The 18482-nt window shown below is 46.0% G+C and overlaps 1 protein-coding gene across 8 annotated transcripts in view; it reads right to left on the reverse strand.

Annotated features, from left to right (window-relative positions):
• RIMBP2 (RIMS binding protein 2) overlaps positions 1 to 18482 on the reverse strand; it is a 1529140-nt gene that overhangs the window by 433237 nt on the left and 1077421 nt on the right. For 5 of the 8 annotated variants that reach the window (XM_085633661.1, XM_085633659.1, XM_085633658.1 and 2 more), the window contains exons 11-12: positions 16433 to 16453; positions 9208 to 9412 (exon numbers count right to left, since the gene is read on the reverse strand). In XM_085633661.1, the coding sequence (XP_085489787.1) occupies positions 9208 to 9412; positions 16433 to 16453 (226 nt within the window). The remainder of the gene's footprint in view (positions 1 to 9207; positions 9413 to 16432; positions 16454 to 18482) is intronic. The other 3 variants (XM_085633657.1, XM_085633660.1, XM_085633662.1) reach the window with 1 other exon arrangement.

Below are 18482 nucleotides of genomic sequence, written 5' to 3' on the forward strand. Positions count from 1 at the left end.
TGGAACCTGGTATATATTGTACAACAAAATTGTATTCTTGCAACCCCTCGCTCCAACGTTTTATCCTAGGAGTAATATGTTCACTATGCCTACACGAAAAGATCTGCACCAGTGGACGATGGTCCGTTCTCACCAAAAACGGTATCCCCCACAAATAAAACTTAAAGTGCTGAACAGCCCAGAACACACTTAAGGCTTCCCTCTCTATGCATGAATAATTAACCTCCGCATCCCTAAGAGCTCTCGAGGCAAAAGCCACCGTCCTCTGCTCACCATTAACCACTTGGGATAAAACAGCTCCCAACCCCTTCAGACTAGCATCCGTGGTCAAGATTGTTTTATTGTTAACGTCAAAATGACCAAGAGTGGGCATCTTCCCAATCTCCCCTTTGACAATCTCAAAGGCTTCCTGACACTTCTCCGACCACACAAAGACTGACCCCTTTTTCAACAGAACTCTGATTGGTTCAGTCACACTTGCAAACCCTTTGACAAATTTGGAGTAAAATTCAGCAAGCCCCAAAAACGATCTCACCTGCTCTTTATCTTTTGGCACAGGAGCTTCAACCACACTCCGTGCAAGTTCAAGCTTGGGCTGGATACCCTCCCCCGATATCAAATGACCAAGATACGTGACAGTGTGAACACCAATACGACATTTCTCTTTCTTCACAGTTAACCCCTTTTCCTTAAGTTTCTCCAAAACTTCCATCAGAATCCTATTGTGCCCTTCAACATCCTTACCATAAATCAATATATCGTCCTGAAAGAACAATATATTCTTCACCTCACCAAGCACTTTCTTCATGATTCTTTGAAAACACGCTGCGGCAGACGCCAGCCCAAATGGCATTCTTAAAAACCGATAAGCTCCCAGTGGTGTCACAAACGAGGTGAGATGTCTCGAGTCTTTATGCAAGGGAATCTGGTGGTATGCAGAGGACAGATCCAACACACTAAAAACGCACGCCCCCTTAAGCATACTCAACGACTCAGAAATATTCGGCAAAGGTTGCCTATCCACCCAGATCCACTCGTTCAGGCTTCTCAGGTCCACACACATCCTGACCCCAGCACCACCATCCTTCGAGGCCAAAACAACAGGCGCCAACCACACTGAAGCTTCAATTTCCTCTATAACCCCTAAACTCAACAACCTATCAAGTTCAGTCTTGAGGGGTCCCATCATCATGTTGGGTACCCTCCTCACCTTATGAACACAAGGTATTGCTCTGTCTTTAAGAATGATTTGATGTTCAAACCCTCTGAGACAACCCAGCTTATCAGTGAATACCTCTGGAAACCTTTTAAAACATTCGTTACTGAGCTCACTCCCAAATCCACACCCATTCTTATCATCCACCAACATGACTTGGTCTTTGGGATCCTGAGCATTGGGATTAAGCATAATCCCCAAGTCCCTTTGATGTCTCCATCCCAACAAGTTATCGCCCCGTTCAGCCACATACACTTTCCCCACCGTATCACGTTCTTTGAATTTGATACAAGCTTCGATATATCCTAAAACAATGATTTTGGCACCTCCATAGCTGACTGGATTAATATCCGGGGGAAAAAGCGTGACATTATCCAGACCAACCACTTCATCCCATTGTTTGTTTCCAATCATTGTGAAAGGTGATCCCGAATCAGCAAGTACCAAAAATTCATAACAGTCCACAAAGATTTTGCATTCCGGCATGGAAAGTTTTCCAGCATCCACACCACCACTCTCTTCATCAATATTCAAAATTATAGTACGCACAACCTCAGTTTTCTTCTCCCCTACTCTGGAAGACTTGCATACACGAGCATAGTGACCCTTGACCCCACATTTCATGCAAATGGAGTCCTTTGCATAACAATGAGGATAGTTGGAAAAATGATTAGTGCTACCACATCTATAACACTTAATCTTGGGCATCTCTCTATTACCCTTTTCACCATCCCCCTTAGTGACCTGAGAACTTGAACGATCATCACTGTCTTGTTTTGAAGAAAAATTCTTTAGAGTTCCACCAGCAGTCTTCATATCCTTGTGCGAAGTCTTATTCTTCTCTGACAATTTAACCTTAGAAACATTTTCAAAATCTAACGAACCTTCTTCCTCCGTTAATGCATGAACATCACTCGTATTCATCTTCTTCCCTTCACCCCTTACATTCATCTCTTTTACCCAAGAAGTAGTATTCTCCATGCCCTCAACTATTGAAACAGCCTCCACCAAAGTTGGATTTTTTGACAATAATTTCTCTTGTACACGTGTGCTGTTTGTGCATCTCACAAGCTGGTCCCTAACTAAAGAATCAGAAAGGTCACCGAACTCGCAAGTTCTGGCCAAGGTTTTAAGAGAAGCTACATAACTCTTGACACGTTCATTACTACCTTGAGTCCTAGTAAAGAATTTATGTCTTTCAAGTACCACATTTATACGTGGACCAAAGTACCCCTCCAGCATTCCCATGGACATTTCATACACATCACTAGCTTCACCCTCCGCTGATCCTACTGGAATGAGATCAATACTATCATAGATATTGCGCCCCTCAACTCCTAAATTATGCAACAATATAGCCGGTTTTCTGACTGCTGAAAACTTTTCCCCACCTATTGCAACAATATATGAGTCAAATAAATTCCTCCATCTCTTCCAGGGTAAAATAGGATCTCCTTTTTCAGATAGAAATGCCGGTGGTTGGGACATACTGGTTGGAGTAGCCATTATCAACTGAATGTAAGTTAAACAATTACGGATTATTTTACAAGTCTTATGTAAAATAATAAACTAACACAAGAAAGGTAGTCACCGCTGTCCAGAAGTCTAGAGCTGAACCAACCTAGAAAAAAAAAATAATAAACTAACACAAGAAAAGTAGTCACCGCTGTCCAGAATATTTCATACCAATTATGAGTTGTAACCAAACTCAAAGTCAAATCGACGATTTTCCGCTAGCCACAGTACTCTATTTCCGTTTTGCCAAGCATTCCGATTGTTCATTGTATCATGCTTCTGCTTCAATGTCAACTCTAACTCATTTCCGTATCAATAAAGACTGAAAAAAAAAAATGGCTGACACGCTGACACGTAGAAACGTAAGGACACGTAATGCGTGTCTTTGCGCGATGACAGTGGGAAGCGTAGAAGCAAAGAAGAATGGCGTGACGAACGATGAGCTCGCGAATGAACTTGAGCGAGAGAACTGCCGCGAGTCACAGAATGTCCCAGTGCCTTTAAAAAATGGCAATACTTACAACGGAAAATGTAAGTTCACCGTCATATGTTCGTAAGTCCACGTTTATCTTGAAAAACCGCAATCAGTTGAAAATAGCACTCACCAAAGTCTTTAAATATCTTTAAATGTTTTCCTCGAAGTCAAAGTCTCTTGAAGGCCGAAATCACCTGTCGTGGGTGTAAGTCCTCAGGGGAATTGATGCCTCCACTCACTTGTCCCCAATCAAGTTAGAAAGTCCCTCGTCGCCAGTGTTGAAAATAAGCTCGTAGTACACAGAGTGAAGTTGTTCTGATATTTATTCCAGTATATGTACAGAAGGCATCAACAGACTCCGTTCATCACGAACCCCAGCTCAAGTCTGAACCTTCTTTTACCAACATTCTACATGACATCTCCATGTTCTAGAATACATTACAACAAGATTACAACACACAGCCAATTCAAACTTCTCACACACACACACAAAGCCTTACACAACACATGACTAGATGAACTGAACAGCCGCATACACTTTCATCAACCCACCAGACACCTATGCTCTGCCGCACTCGCACACACTCCCCACATCCACAAAAGCAAAACAGGAGGTCACTCGTTCTCCCATATCGCACACAAGACATGGAACGACCTCCCTCAACACATCAGATTCTGCTTCTCACTTCTTGAGTTCCGCAAGAAGCTGAAGACCTGGCTTTTAATATCAGCACTTTGGGACCACACACCTACGCTCCTTGCCCAAGTGCTGGGTACTCTCTGGGGTATTTAGTGCGCCACGACCTTGTTGCACTTACCTTCTCAATATTTTGTTCCTCGATATATTTGACATGGTATTCTGTCCACGCAATATTTGTATGCGCGACATTCTGTCAGACAACGGAAGGCTACTCCAGCCGAAGGTGGCCACGATCAAGGCTGACAATGTGCCAGAGTCCAATAGGAAACAAATGATAGAGACCAAGCTGCTCCGTTGTTGACCAACATAGTGAATGGGGTGATGGGAAAGGCAACTTGCTGTAAAATTCAAGAGTCCATGTCGGGTGATCATCGGTTGGGCAGTTGATTGCAATTCACACAGGCTTGACAAAAAATCTCTTATTCTGCTTCGGAGTCTTAGGCTCACATAAGACAGGACTGCTGCGGCTTCAGTTCATGGCCTCGTACTGTGCCAGTCCACAGCAGTAAACCACCCATCGCCAACTGAACAGGTGTGGAATAACTGAAGAGATCTGGCACATGCCGCTGGCCAGCACGGATATTAATTTAGTCCAAACCTACAGGTCCAAACAAGGTAGATACTGCGCCCACTTCTTGATATCTCACAATGGTAATCAGATATGGGATGATATTAACCAAGTCCATCCGGCAGATCTCTCCACCTTTCATGCTTGCATGGTCTGGACCATAACCTTTATACAAGATACCTCAGGATGGACAACCCAGGGCAGTAACCAGCTGAGTGGACCATGAATGCAAGACACACCATAAAGGGCCTGCAGAGCTGCTCAAAGCTGCCAGTTTGCTGAAAACTATAAACTGCGTGCTTGTCTCTCACACTTCATCCATCACACTGCTAAGCGATGCGTTCCATTGCAAGCAAATACACCTCAGTAGTCGTCATATACGATACTGAAACACTTCCCACTCATCACCAAAAATGAAGACAGCACAGTTCCAACCCCACACTCCACAGGGTGTAGTGTGCCACCAATGTAGACAAGCACCTCAGCACCCCACATAGGCGTAGTAAGCACTGTATACATTTTACAATGAAATAGAATCAAATATTCACCCTATTGCAAACAGCATTATATATGAGGGGCCCTGAAGTGAAAACCCCTCCTTACATCCATAGGAGCTGAGGAGTAGTGCTCCACTCCAAAGGCATACGTTGTATCAGTAAACACTGGAACAATCTTTTTCACAGCCGATATGCGTGCCTCAGTGGGGGGCAATAGGTTTCACTACTAGATCAGAATGAACTTGGGGTACATGTCAACTTTCAGGGACATCACAGAACGTGCATGCACCTATCCAGCTAAAAGATTTCCAACCTCCTTTCTGAACCATCCAGGCCGCTGTTAGGTATAGGTTCTTCGGACAAATTAATTCCGGGCTTGGTCAAGTGTGGCCTACAAGCAAACAATGATTGGCTCACTTCCTGTCAAACGTGGACATGACGCAAAAAACACCAGCCAACGCCAAGTTATGGAACCTAGAGCAGAAACCCTCAAATGTTCGACTTCTAATGATTGTGGCTCTTGTAGTGTCACACTGGGGTAAGGCGGTGTGGGGACATGATATTCCCAGGCGGAGATTTACGCATGAAGATGGTCCTGAAAATTTGACCTGTCAACGGAACCCCAAAAAGGGGTCTTGCAAGCGGTGGGAGGATATCGCCCCCTGAGGCGTCAGTTTGGTGGGGCCTGAGAAGTGGGTGCCACAGGTGACCTCCTGGTGCATGCGAAGGCATCTATTCAAAGCACTGGAATCTGCTCGGGTTTAGTGGGAGTGGTGAGAGAGGTTGATGAAGAACCGCGCCTTCACCGCAGGCTTCTCAGGTATTTGTCCTCAGGAAGCCCCATTCTCCCTGCTCGCAGGAAGTGTTTAGGTCAAACACTCAAAATCATAAGGCTGATGCAAACTGTGTAGGATGCATTTCAGTTCTCCACCAATCTCTGTCGTATACTTAGGAACTACTTTATGCAATGTAGGAACACGTTCAGGAGTGCTATGCAGAGCAGAACAAACCAGGCTTCCCGGGGTATGGAGACGAGACGGTTCACGATGCGTCCTGTTATAAGCAGATACATTAATTTAAGGGTAAATAACGGTATACTTCACCACAAGATACATGTGTATATCAGACATGTAAATAATGTGGCTTCGGTGTACATATGTGTGTATATATAGAGGGGTTTATACCTGCTACTAAAACATGACTAAGTGTCCTACTTACATCTGCATGTATAAGTTAATTTGTTAGAATAAATTATTCCACTCAACTTTTGTCACATTCCTCCTCTGTCAGACCCATCCCAAACCTATCTGACTACTATGAACTCTCAAACATGTTTTTATCCAATGCACATAACTAACAGGTACCCATGTCCACTCCTCCGAATAACAACTGCCCTTTTTAATCCTTACAACTCCTTCTTTCCTGATCGCTTTCTACTCAGACACTTCTAAACGCACAAGAAGTAAAGAGAACAAATGTATCACAACTAATTCATGAGGAAAATGGAAGCAAATATTACTAATCTTCTATTTAACTCCAATCTTGGGTTTCGGAGTAGCATGCTACGTGTTGCAAAGCGCTTCAATGTCAGGGGTAGTAAGCACTATCTGGCACATGCATCAATAAAGACTTTTGCGATTCCTTAATTGTGATTTTTAAGGAATCGCAATTAAGGAATTGCAAAAGCCTATGCATGTAGGAATCGCTATAAAAATAGCGATTCCTACACATTCCTTAATTGCGACTCGCAAATTGCGAGTCGCAATTAAGGAATGTCGTCCCATTCATTCCTATGGGCCTCCAGGCACATAGGAATGAATAGGAGATTGCATGAGCAATTTGCGAGTACCAGTAGGTACTCGCAAATTGCTCATGCAATTTCAAGGGTGCAAGGGTGTCAAAATGACACCCTATTGCACCCCTGAAATTGATCTGTGCACATATGTTGCACACACACATGCTCTAAGGGCATGTGTGTGCGGCAACATGAAACTTTGAAAAATGCACAAAAGTGCATTTTTCGAAGTTTTTGCAAATTACCATGAAGTTCAACTTCATGGTAATTTGCTCCCCCTATTAGCGAAATCGCTAATTTTTTCACTTTCATGCATTGCATTTAAGGAATCTCAATTTTGGATTCCTTAAATGCAATCGCAATTTAAGGAATCGCAATTTAGAGATTCCTTAAATTGCGATTTTTGCATTTGGAATGATGCCTCCCAAATGCAAAAATACCGGTTGCAAAGGGGCAAATTCTGAGAATCTGCCCGTTTGCGACCGGTTTTTACATTGATGCATGTGCCTGTATATACATACAATTGACCATTACATGCATGCACTGGGCCATGAGGTCCTTTCGTAGGAGCCGGAGATATACGGCTGCACAGATCACTGCTTACAGCTTTGTAAACGATAATGTTCAAAAAACAAAAATCTTTAAGCAGCAAGTGCATTTCCAAGCTCAAAGTAGGATTTTTAAAAAGTGTTGCTGTCACTGACAGTTAGTTATAATGTACATTTGTGCACTAACAGAGAACATTACACTGGAGCCATCTCTATGAATCACGCCAAAACGTCGGTCTATGCTGTCATTCTATCTAACTCACAAACTGGTGCTTACAGCAAGCTCAGAGCACAACCAGGAGGTAAAACCCAGTAGCAGGAGTAGGTTACTGTAGGGATTTTCACTCCAGCAGTAGGAGGGGGGCATAAACTACAACACTGCATGCAGTAAAACAACCAGATACTCGGCTCCTTTTTGCATTACCCCCATAGAATTTACTCGTCTTTATTTGATCATAGTAGCACAACGATTTCCCTCCTTCATAGAGTTTACTTCCCCTTTAGATGGCCGTAGTAGCACAACGATTTCCCTCTTTCATAGAGTTTACTTCTCCTTTAGATGGCCGTAGTAGCACAACGATTTCCCTCCTTCATAGAGTTTACTCCTCCTTTAGATGGCCGTAGTAGCACAACGATGTCCCTCCTTCATAGAGTTTACTTCCCCTTTAGATGGCCGTAGTAGCACAACGATTTCCCTCTTTCATAGAGTTTACTTCTCCTTTAGATGGCCGTAGTAGCACAACGATGTCCCTCCTTCATAGAGTTTACTCCTTCTTTAGATGGCCGTAGTAGCACAGCGATGTCCCTCCTTCATAGAGTTTACTCCTTCTTTAGATGGCCGTAGTAGCACAACAATTTCCCTCCTCCATAGAATGTATTCCTTGCCTTTAGATGGTCGTAGTAGCACAACAATTTCCCTCCTCCATAGAATTTACTCTTTGCCTTTAGATGGTCGTAGTGGCACAATCCTCTTGGGAAGTGGCCCTACCCATTCACTATTGACGGATATGTCCACCAGTTGTGTAACGTGTCGGGTGTAAATGTCCCTCTTATGGTAAATGTTTTAAAAATTCATCAGGGGGCTTGTGGGACAGTAAAATACACCTGCAGTCCATCTCCTGCTTCAAGGCTTTTAAACTCTAACCAATGATGTCACATTTATTTTCGCCATCTCCCACTTACAATATGATTGGCTGTTTTGACAGAATAGAAAACCTGCCTGCAGCTCCCCAGTAATTCGCTCGTCTTTACCTCCTCAGATGCTTCCCAAATGGCTTATTCAAGCAGCACTGTCTGCCTCCCAAAAATACCCATGTAGAGTTCAGAGAGGGGTGTCAATATTTCCCCATATGTCTACATCTTCCAACATCATGACCTGCTGTATCACCTACAAGGCAGGAGCAACCAGCCCCCTCCCCTCCCGAAGTATAACTCGGCATTGCAAGATGCCAATGCAACACGAACCCAAGAAACACAGAAACTAAAAGACCAGGAAAGGTTCCCGCTCATGCTTTATTCCCCAAATCACCAGCAATGGCTGCCACGGGTCAAGTGCCTCCTATCACTCAACTTGTAAAATAAGCTGAAAACTCATCTCTTTAAGGAACATCTCAATGAACCTCCTGGATCCTTGTACCCAGGATACACCAGAAACAGACTACACCAAGATCCACACATAACCAAGTCTCAATTATGAGTCATGCCCTACCTCTTTGTTGTGTGTGGCTCTCTGGTTCTTTATCTCTTGATCCCATCAGCTCTGCCCTAGGAGCTGAAGGACCTGGCACATGCACCTCTTCTCCAAGGCATGTGTTGACACATCTTGATTAGTACATTCATTTATGATTGAAAAGGATGGCTTGGAACCACCTTGTAACTTGTTGTGGTTCTTACCTTTACCTATGGAGGTAGCAATTCCATTCATGAACTGGGACAGGGCTTTGCCTGAGGAGCCGAGGGTGTCGGAGGAGGTCAGGGAGTTCCCGCCCAACAGGTCAATCTTGCCGGTTTGTTGCCGGAACTTTTCCAGCTCCTTGGAGAGGAGGTTAAACTGCTGACTCTGCATGCGGCATTTCTCCTCCAGCTCTCGGACCTTGGCCTGTGGATGAGAAACACAAAAGGTGCCGCTACATAGATGAACGCAGCAAGGTGGACAAGCGGGCAGTGCAGCTACGTGGATGGACTCTGGACAGTGGAGAATCAACAGGGGTGCCTATGTGGAAGGGATCCACACAGCAGAAACACAAGAGGTGAGACTACGTCAATGGCCTCTACACCGTGGAGACAGAGGTGGTGGACCTATGTGGAAAGAGACACAGAAGGTGCAGCTACAGGGACAGGATCTGCCTCGGTCGACATACATAAGGCGAGTCTAAACGGATGGGCTTGTCACCTCAGAGACAAGGCGTACAGCTGCATCCTATGCAGAAACACGAGAGATTCACCTCAGAGATCACTTTCTGCACAATAGACACAAGGCGGAGCTATAGAGAAGAGTCTCTGTGCATAAGACACAAGTGGTTCAGTCACACCAATGAGGCTCTGTACTTTAGTGGCACTGGCCGTGCGCTGATAGGGCCCTGTGCAGTGCACAGGTGCAAGAGGCAGCTAGGTGGATCAGGCCCTGGGCAATGGAGAGGCTACAGGAGCGTAAAGCGGTTAGTCACAGTACAGAGGCAGCGCAGAAGCTGTGTGCACACAGCACAGGTGCAGTGGAATGGAGATGTATACACGAGGGTTTCTTGATCAATTAAGGAGTTGGAGACCAACCACTGCTTAAAATAGAGTCTGCATAATTATCGGCTCTTCATGAATGAATGCATGACTGCCTGTTTCTCCATCTTGATCAACTAGCGCCTAGCAGGGGAATAGATTTTTAACAAATTGCCTTCAGGGCCTTAGCTACAGGTGGTTTGGCATGGAAAATCTCCCAGTTTCAGACGGGAGCGAACCCAATCTTGGAATGTACTCCATCGTAGCGTCCCTATCAAGGAGGAAATTACAAGGATGGACTATCTTGCTTTCTAATACCACTTATCTCTAAAATAGGCCATGAAAACCCCTGTATTACCCTCTAAGAACCCTGTATAATGTTTTAAACATATATACGAATTTGTATTGTTTTTATTAAATGCATAATCAAAGATTGTTTAAACAATCAACTCCATGAGAATAATATTGGAATTAAACAGCGACACTAGAGAGGTTTGTTTTCAATTATTGAGTCATATCTGTACTTGGTATTCATGACATCTATGCATCCGGTATAATCTAATGCTGTTTATTTTAGGCTCAAGTTATGCATAGATTTTAATTAGCACTGCATATCTATGACATTCACACACACAAGGACGATAAACGTGTTTCGACTAAACAGAAGAATCAGTCATAGCCTTCTTCAGGGCATTACATTGTTGTCTACTCATTATTTTTTAAGTTTATTTTCTTTACGTGGTGGATGCAGTGATTTCTTTCCAGAAGTAGACACTATTTTTAAAACTGGAATGTTTACTGCCGTTTTTTAAGCTGATAAGGAAAGTGGGCTTCATCATTGTGCTCTGTGTGAGACGTTTGGGAAGATGGAAGCGGGGTTATATTGAATAATTCAATGGGAATAAAGGACTAAAAGGAATCTGTAGAAATACATGATGTGTCATTCTACTGGTTACCCATGGAAGGGAGTCTTAGACGATCATTCGCCTATTGCTCCACAGGAAAGGAGTACATTTGTTTTTAAAGAAAAACAACATATAACCTGAATATTTGCTTTATGTAGAATTAAAGCTAGAAGAATATTTGTAAATTAAAGTCAGAATCCTGGATAGGTTTCTGTAGATTGCCACAGCGGCTCTCACCGTAGCGCGGGGACACACTGTTTAGTGTAACCAGGCGCTTTATAAGTTCGATTAATAATAATAATAATTTTCTATATTAAGGTGGAGGAAAGGCTAAATCCAGTGGAGAAGACGCTGAAGCCCATTGGGTTCATACCCTTGTCTGGATGTCCAAAAGCCTACATCATACAGAAGCAGAAGCAGAACCCACCAGCAAGCAGTCAACGGTCATTTCCACATTGGAGCGCGTCACTGAGGCGGGGGTGGGGGGGGCTTTAGATCACAAAGCAAGATGGCTGGCGTGGAGGAGGAACATCCTTTACGAGGGTTTGACCATGCCATGAGTAAGAATGAGGTACTGTCTCTACTTTCCAATAAGAAGGAATGGCAGTGTATAAAGGGTGTCTGAGAATTTGTGATAAAATGAATGCAACCAGTCATAAATTGTGTAAACATTCACTTCAGCAAAAACTCAGCAAGGCACAGACTATTGATTGTCTGGAAAGTCAAATGAAATGGGCCCAAAATATTTCCCAACCTTGACACAAACTCGCAGCTCTGGTAAGAGACACTCACCGCTGCACACTGGACACAAACTAGAACTTTGAAAATTAGCAGCAGGCCCGGTAACATTCAGGGTCCCAGAGACGCCCATCACCAACATTTCTACATGAATTATTGACTGTGAAAGGTACGTTCTCACACTAGAAGATTGCAGACTCTTTGGCACATGGTTTATTGACTCACAACATGGGTGTTAGTCACACGAATGTGGGTGAAATTCATTGTTAGTCATTTCCAAGATACAAAGGACTCAGTTTGCGATGAACCCTTTCAGAGTTGGAATCAAATGGAAAAACCTCTTTGATTTGCAAAGAGGAGACCATTTACCAAGTAACAACATATCTGAACGATATTTTACATTTACATTGGAAAACAACATTCAAAACAAGACAAAAATCAAAAATGACTTCTAGGTGAAGTCCTGGGTTTAAAGAATCTTGCATTTTTGGCAGTGCCATAGAAAGATGGGCACCGAACTGTAAGCCGGATGTTACAGCTAGAATTCGATTCTAGAAAGACAGGAGTGAACCATTAGCATTCAGCAAACTCTGCGTCTTGTCACTGGCCTCTGCGGTTATTAGCTTCACTGCCCAGACCCCCAGCATCGGAATAACATTTGTTTCAGAAAAAAATATGCAGTGCTTTATTTGACAACAGTCCTGAAAACAAGGATGACTGTTGCCTTCCTCGCCTACTGCCCCTCCTCCCCCGCCGCCCGTCCCCCTGCAGCAGTGTCTAGGTGACACACAGGGTGCACTTTGTGAAGTGGGACTTGAATATAAAACTCCAAATACGAAGCAAGAGCTGGTTACCAGTAAAGCTCTTACACGTGATAAAGCTCTACACATTCCGAGTATGTTTACAGCAATGACTCATGTTCACGTTACGAGGGGATTCAAATATTCTCTCCTTTATGCTGTGCCAGGTGATCAATATGTCCACCTCTGGGGTCAGCCAGGTGTATCAATATGTCCACCTCTGGGGTCAAGCTACAAAACTCAGAGGCCTCTGGAGTTCTTGCAGGTATCTTGGCACAGTCCAGGAAAGGGAATGTGTTGTAAATCATGCTTTAGACACCAGGTGGTGCTGCTGCCTCGGGGTTTAAGGCAACTGCAGAATTTGTGGGAATTACTGTCTGGACGCGCCACCGACCCCCACGGGGGCCATTTTGTCTGAAGCCAGAAGCCCCCTATCTCCAGGTCTTCTGTGCTGGAGAACCAGGGCTCTTGGACAGGCGCTTCCCTGAGTGGTCTCAGATCCTGACGTCAGCAGGTGAAGGAAGCAGACAGCCTGAGTTTGGACAGGGCGGGGAGCTTGAGAGGGGGTCAGATGGTGCCTCAGGGACCCATGATGACAGACCTTTGGTCTTCCTCTGGTTTGATCCTACATCGTCCCCAGTCCATCGGTTTCGTGCTTCCTGAGGGCTTGTGAGAGTCTGGTCTTGCAGTAATCCGCAGCTTCAGCATGGCCGCGGCTGGTGCGCCTGAGTTTTGGAGTATTTGTGCCACTAACGTTCCTGAATACTGCAGCGGCTGCATGAATGAGTATATCTCGGGTCTACCACTCCTTGACTGGGCTTAGCATTCCAGAATGCTATTCCCTGCAGTAGCATTCCATATTTACAGGAGAGACCTGTTGGTCAGATTCATTAGGGTACACTGTCCCGATATTGGATTCAAGGTAGTATGTTAAGGACCAGGAAGACTTCGGGGGACGCGGACGAAGGGTAGGGGAATCAGCCATCACGCGCTCTCAGAAACAATCCTGAGATCGGTCCATCCCCATACTCCAAGGGGCCAACTCCTTCCTAGAGGAGGGTCACTAGTATAGGAACTTCACCGTACACATAGGAGTGTAAGATGGTGATTTAACCAATTTTTCTGGCGTTCTTCACACTGGTGGGGACACCTTCTTTTTTCCCCACTAGATTAGGATCCACACCCTAAGCGAAGGTAAGGTATATCTTGATCAGTCCTGATGAAGTGCCAATGATCCTTGGGGACAGCAGAGGCACGAAACATGTCGACCAAGAATTCCATCTGATTTAATCTCACGCTTTTCTTGTACCAGTGACTGGTCATTCATAGAAGAAACTGGGACCAATAATTCCTCTAGTTTCTCACACTTCTTTTAACCTTGACATAGATTCTTTATCTCAATTAAACAGACAGGAACATATAATCATTTTCAACCAGCTCGAATATCCAGTCTTCGTATACTAGTACTGCGATTCACCAATACACCCAGTCCTTTTCAGCCGAATCTAATGATCTCTGGCAAAGTGCCCCCTTGAGGAGCCCGTGGGCATTGCAGCACCAGCCAACGAGGACCTGGCCGATGATGAAGCATGCCACCTTCGGGTGGGGGGGCGGCTCTTGCTTCTAAGAGCAGATGCTCCAAGTGACATACGGTGTTCTTGGCTCTTAATATATGACCTTGAAGCCAACATCGGAACAGAACACCCCATTGAATTTGTTATATTATACAGGAGATTGTATACTGGACCGTCTCGATCTCCATGGCCTCCCATGTTCTTGATAGCCCGGTTGCTCCTCTTACTCCCTGTGTTTTCACCGTGGTCAGTGGGTTTCCACGGAAACTATGCTGCAGCGTCTGCTCCTCTTCACTCCAGCTTGTTCCTGGACCTCCTTTGCTCGAGTTCTATATCTCCTGAAACCCATCATCCTTTCCATGCCTCCTGCAGGCTGGACTTTCTTCGCTTCTGGTTCCTCTGCACGTGCCTGGCTGAGGCATCTCAGTGACATACTGCCTGCTCCTATGCTGCTTTGCCAGTCGCGCCCAAAGGAGGCGCTATGCACCAGGCCCATGCTTTTAAGGGCACCGCGCATGGGTGATGTGGCGCTTAACTCATCCTACCACTAGACGGCACCAGATGCTGGATCAGGGGCGTTTTCTACATCCCTACAAGAACAGATGTATTGTTTATACTTAGAGCTTAGCGCCCAGAGGGCCCAACATGAAGCGTGTGCCCGGTTCCCACAGAAACCTGCTCTAGTTTCTTCTGTCTCTGCCAGGCTGCCTTTGCCACCAGTTTCCTTGCTGATGTAGCACTCCAGCCCTGAGGTTTGCCAGGATGGGTCTGGCGCACACTCACCTCGGGTCAAGCGACCCCTTCTGTTTCTAGGCGGCATTGCTTCTTCGTGTCAGGGTGGCACCTGGTCTGGTGTGCAGTACAGTCCGAGCATATTGGTAACCTCAGTTTAGTGTTTCATTCTGGATCTGTTTGCTCTTCCACCCCTCTTGAATCCTGGGGTGGTGGGGAGCTGTAAGCGGCTCCCACATTCCTTGCCAGTATCAGCCCTAATCTACAAGCCTGTGCCAACCAGACTGAACTCAGTGTCTGCGGCTCTGCCCAACAGGCATGGCCATGATGCGATCCAGCCTGGCAGCCCAGGGTGCAGCCATCTTTCCCTTTCAGAAGGCTGTGCCCATAACTCGCCCTGTCTCTCACTTCACAGTAAACAGTCCCCCATCTTTAGGTCTCCCTGTGTGACCCTGAGCAGGCCCGCATCACCAGAATTGTATTTTTCACTGGCAATGAGGCAGACTCGCTTTCTTAATTTTGATTTTGGGAACTCAGATGCCAGATTCTCTTAAGAAACTGAACAAGGGTTTGAGATACAAGTATAGATTTTATTCCGTCTTGGTAAGCTCTGTGGATAGGTTCAGTGGGAGGACTTCTCTCTGATTGTCTTGCCCAAAAACATCTTCAAAAACTTTTTTTTAATACAATCCAGAAGACAACAGTAAAGTCCTATATATTTGTTTCGTATTTGGGTCGTTGCCTCCCTCAATTGACCTTTTGAGGGAGTTTCTATGTGTTACTTCAGAAGTCCAGCCCCTGCCCGTTTTCTCGCTTATTTCGGGATTTGTAGCAGAAACCCTACAAACCAATGTGTCTCACGTCAGTAGCGAGAAGAGGCGGAAACTCTGGCAAACTTTATTCCATTCCAGAACTGGCTGCCTCTTGTCTCCAACGAGACTGAAATCTCCTGGTATACAACTGCAATGGATAAGAGCTACCACCTCTATTTTGGGTAAAAAAAAAAAATCCCACTTGGAATCTTAAAATCAATATGCTTGAATAAAAAATATTTATTTTTAAAAGGTCAGGAGTGGCAAAAAGGAAAGACCACCGGCAAGCAAAGGGGCTCAAAAGTAGCTCTTCTGAATAGTTTTAGTTGGCACTGCTCCTTTAAGGGTAAGCCCCACCTCCACTTTGCTCCTTTAAGGGTAAGCCCCCTCCTTCACTAGGCACTGCTCCTTTAAGGGTAAGCCCCGCCTCCACTTGGCACTGCTCCTTTAAGGGAAGCCCCGCCTCCACTATGCTCCTTTAAGGGTAAGCCCCTCCTTCACTAGGCACTGCTCCTTTAAGGGAAGCCCCGCCTCGACTTGGCACTGCTCCTTTAAGGGTAAGCCCCTCCTTCACTAGGCACTGCTCCTTTAAGGGTAAGCTCCGCCTCCACTATGCTCCTTTAAGGGTAAGCCCCTCCTACATTTGGCACTGCTCCTTCAAGGGTAAGCCCCGCCTCCACTATGCTCCTTTAAGGTTAAGCCTCTCCTACACTTGGCACTGCTCCTTTAAGGGTAAGCCCCGCCTTCACTTCCTGTCCGCACCGCCAGTGACAAGGGCAGCCGCTTCCGCTGACAGTTCACACAGGGCATCCATGCACATCCAATAGCCACATCCCTACAAATACCTGCATGCTGTCCAAGGTGTTCTGGGTGAAGCGCAAAAAAATCCAACAAGACACAACAACAAAATGTGGAAAAAAAATTAAAGACAGTTTTACACACATTGTTATACATCAAAATAAAATCACAATTAAACAGTTACCAGATACAGTGCGTGCAAACCACACAGGTGAGAGAGATAACTCAATGGCCATACATGCGGGGGCGACAACTGTGGGGCCACACGGGGGAAAGAGAGAATGCTAGGGTCACATGGGCGAAAGAGACAACTCTAGGGTCACATGGGCGTGAAAGAACCAACTCTAGAGTCACACGGGTGACAGAAACAGCTCTAGGGCCACACGGGCGAGAGAGACAACTCACTGGCTGTACAGGAGAGAGACAACTCTAGGGTCACACGGGTGAGAGAGACAACTCTAGGGTGACACTGGTGAGAGAGACAACTCTAGGGTCACATGGGCGTGAAAGAACCAACTCTAGGGCCACACAGGTGACACAGACAACTCTAGGGCCACACGGGTGAGAGAGAACTCTAGGGTCACATGGGCATGAAAGAACCAACTCTAGAGTCACACGGGTGACAGAAACAGCTCTAGGGCCACACGGGCGAAAGAGACAACTCTAGGGTGACACTGGTGAGAGAGACAACTCTAGGGAGACACGGGTGAGAGAGACAATTCTAGGGTCACACGAGTGAGAGAGACAACTCACTGGCCACCCAGGTGACAGAGACAACTCTAGGGCCACACGGGCGAGAGAGACAACTCACTGGCTGTACAGGAGAGAGACAACTCTAGGGTCACACGAGTGAGAGAGACAACTCACTGGCCACACGGGCGAGAGAGACAACTCTAGAGTCACATGAGTGAGAGAACCAACTCTAGGGCCACATAGATGACAAAGACAACTCTAGGACAACACAGGTGACAGAGACAACTCTAGGGCCACACAGGCGAAAGAGACAACTCTAGGGTGACACTGGTGAGAGAGACAACTCTAGGGAGACACGGGTGAGAGAGACAACTCTAGGGAGACATGGGCGTCAAAGAACCAACTCTAGGGTCACACAGGTGATAGAGACAACCGTAGGGCCACACAGGTGACAGAGACAACTCTAGGGCCACACGGGCGAGAGAGACAACTCTAGGGTCACACGGGTGAGAGAGACAACTCTAGGGTCACACGGGTGAGAGAGACAACTCTAGGGTCGCATGGGCGAGAGAGACAATTCACTGGCTGTACAGGCGAGAGAGACAACTCTAGGGTCACATGGGCTTGAAAGAACCAACTCTAGAGTCACACGGGTGACAAAGACAACTCTAAGACCACACAGGTGATAGAGACAACTCTAGGGTCACACAGGCGAGAGAGACACCTCTAAGGCCACATGGGTGAGAGAGGCAACTCTAGGGTCACATGAGCGAGAGAGACAACTCACTGGCCACACGGGCGAGAGAGACAACTCTAGAGTCACATGAGTGAGGGAACCAACTCTAGGGCCACACAGGTGACAAAGACAACTCTAGGACAACACAGGTGACAGAGACAACTCTAGGGCCACACAGGCGAGAGAGACAACTCTAGGGTCACATAGGGGAAGCAACAACTCAAGGGCCACGCAGGCAAGAGAGACAACTCTAGGGCCACACGGGTGAGAGAAACACCTCTAAGGCCACACGGGTAAGAGAGACAACTCTAGGGTCACAGGGGTGAGAGAGACAACTCTAGAGTCACATGGGCGAGAGAGACAACTCACTGGCCGTACAGGCGAGAGAGACAACTCTAGGACCACACAGGTGATAGAGACAACTCTAGGGTCACATAGGGGAAGCAACAACTCAAGGGCCACACAGGCAAGAGAGACAACTCTAGGGCCACACGGGTGAGAGAGACAACTCACTGGCCATACAGGCGAGAGAGACAACTTTAGGATCACACAAGTGAGAAAACCAACTCTAGGGTCACATGGGTGATAGAGACAACTCTAGGGCCACATGGGTGAGGGAGACAACTCTAGGGCCACATAGGTGACAGAGACAACTTTAGGGCCACACG

Source organism: Triturus cristatus, chromosome 11, assembly GCF_964204655.1.
Source record: "Triturus cristatus chromosome 11, aTriCri1.1, whole genome shotgun sequence".
Taxonomy (NCBI): Eukaryota; Metazoa; Chordata; class Amphibia; order Caudata; family Salamandridae; genus Triturus; species Triturus cristatus.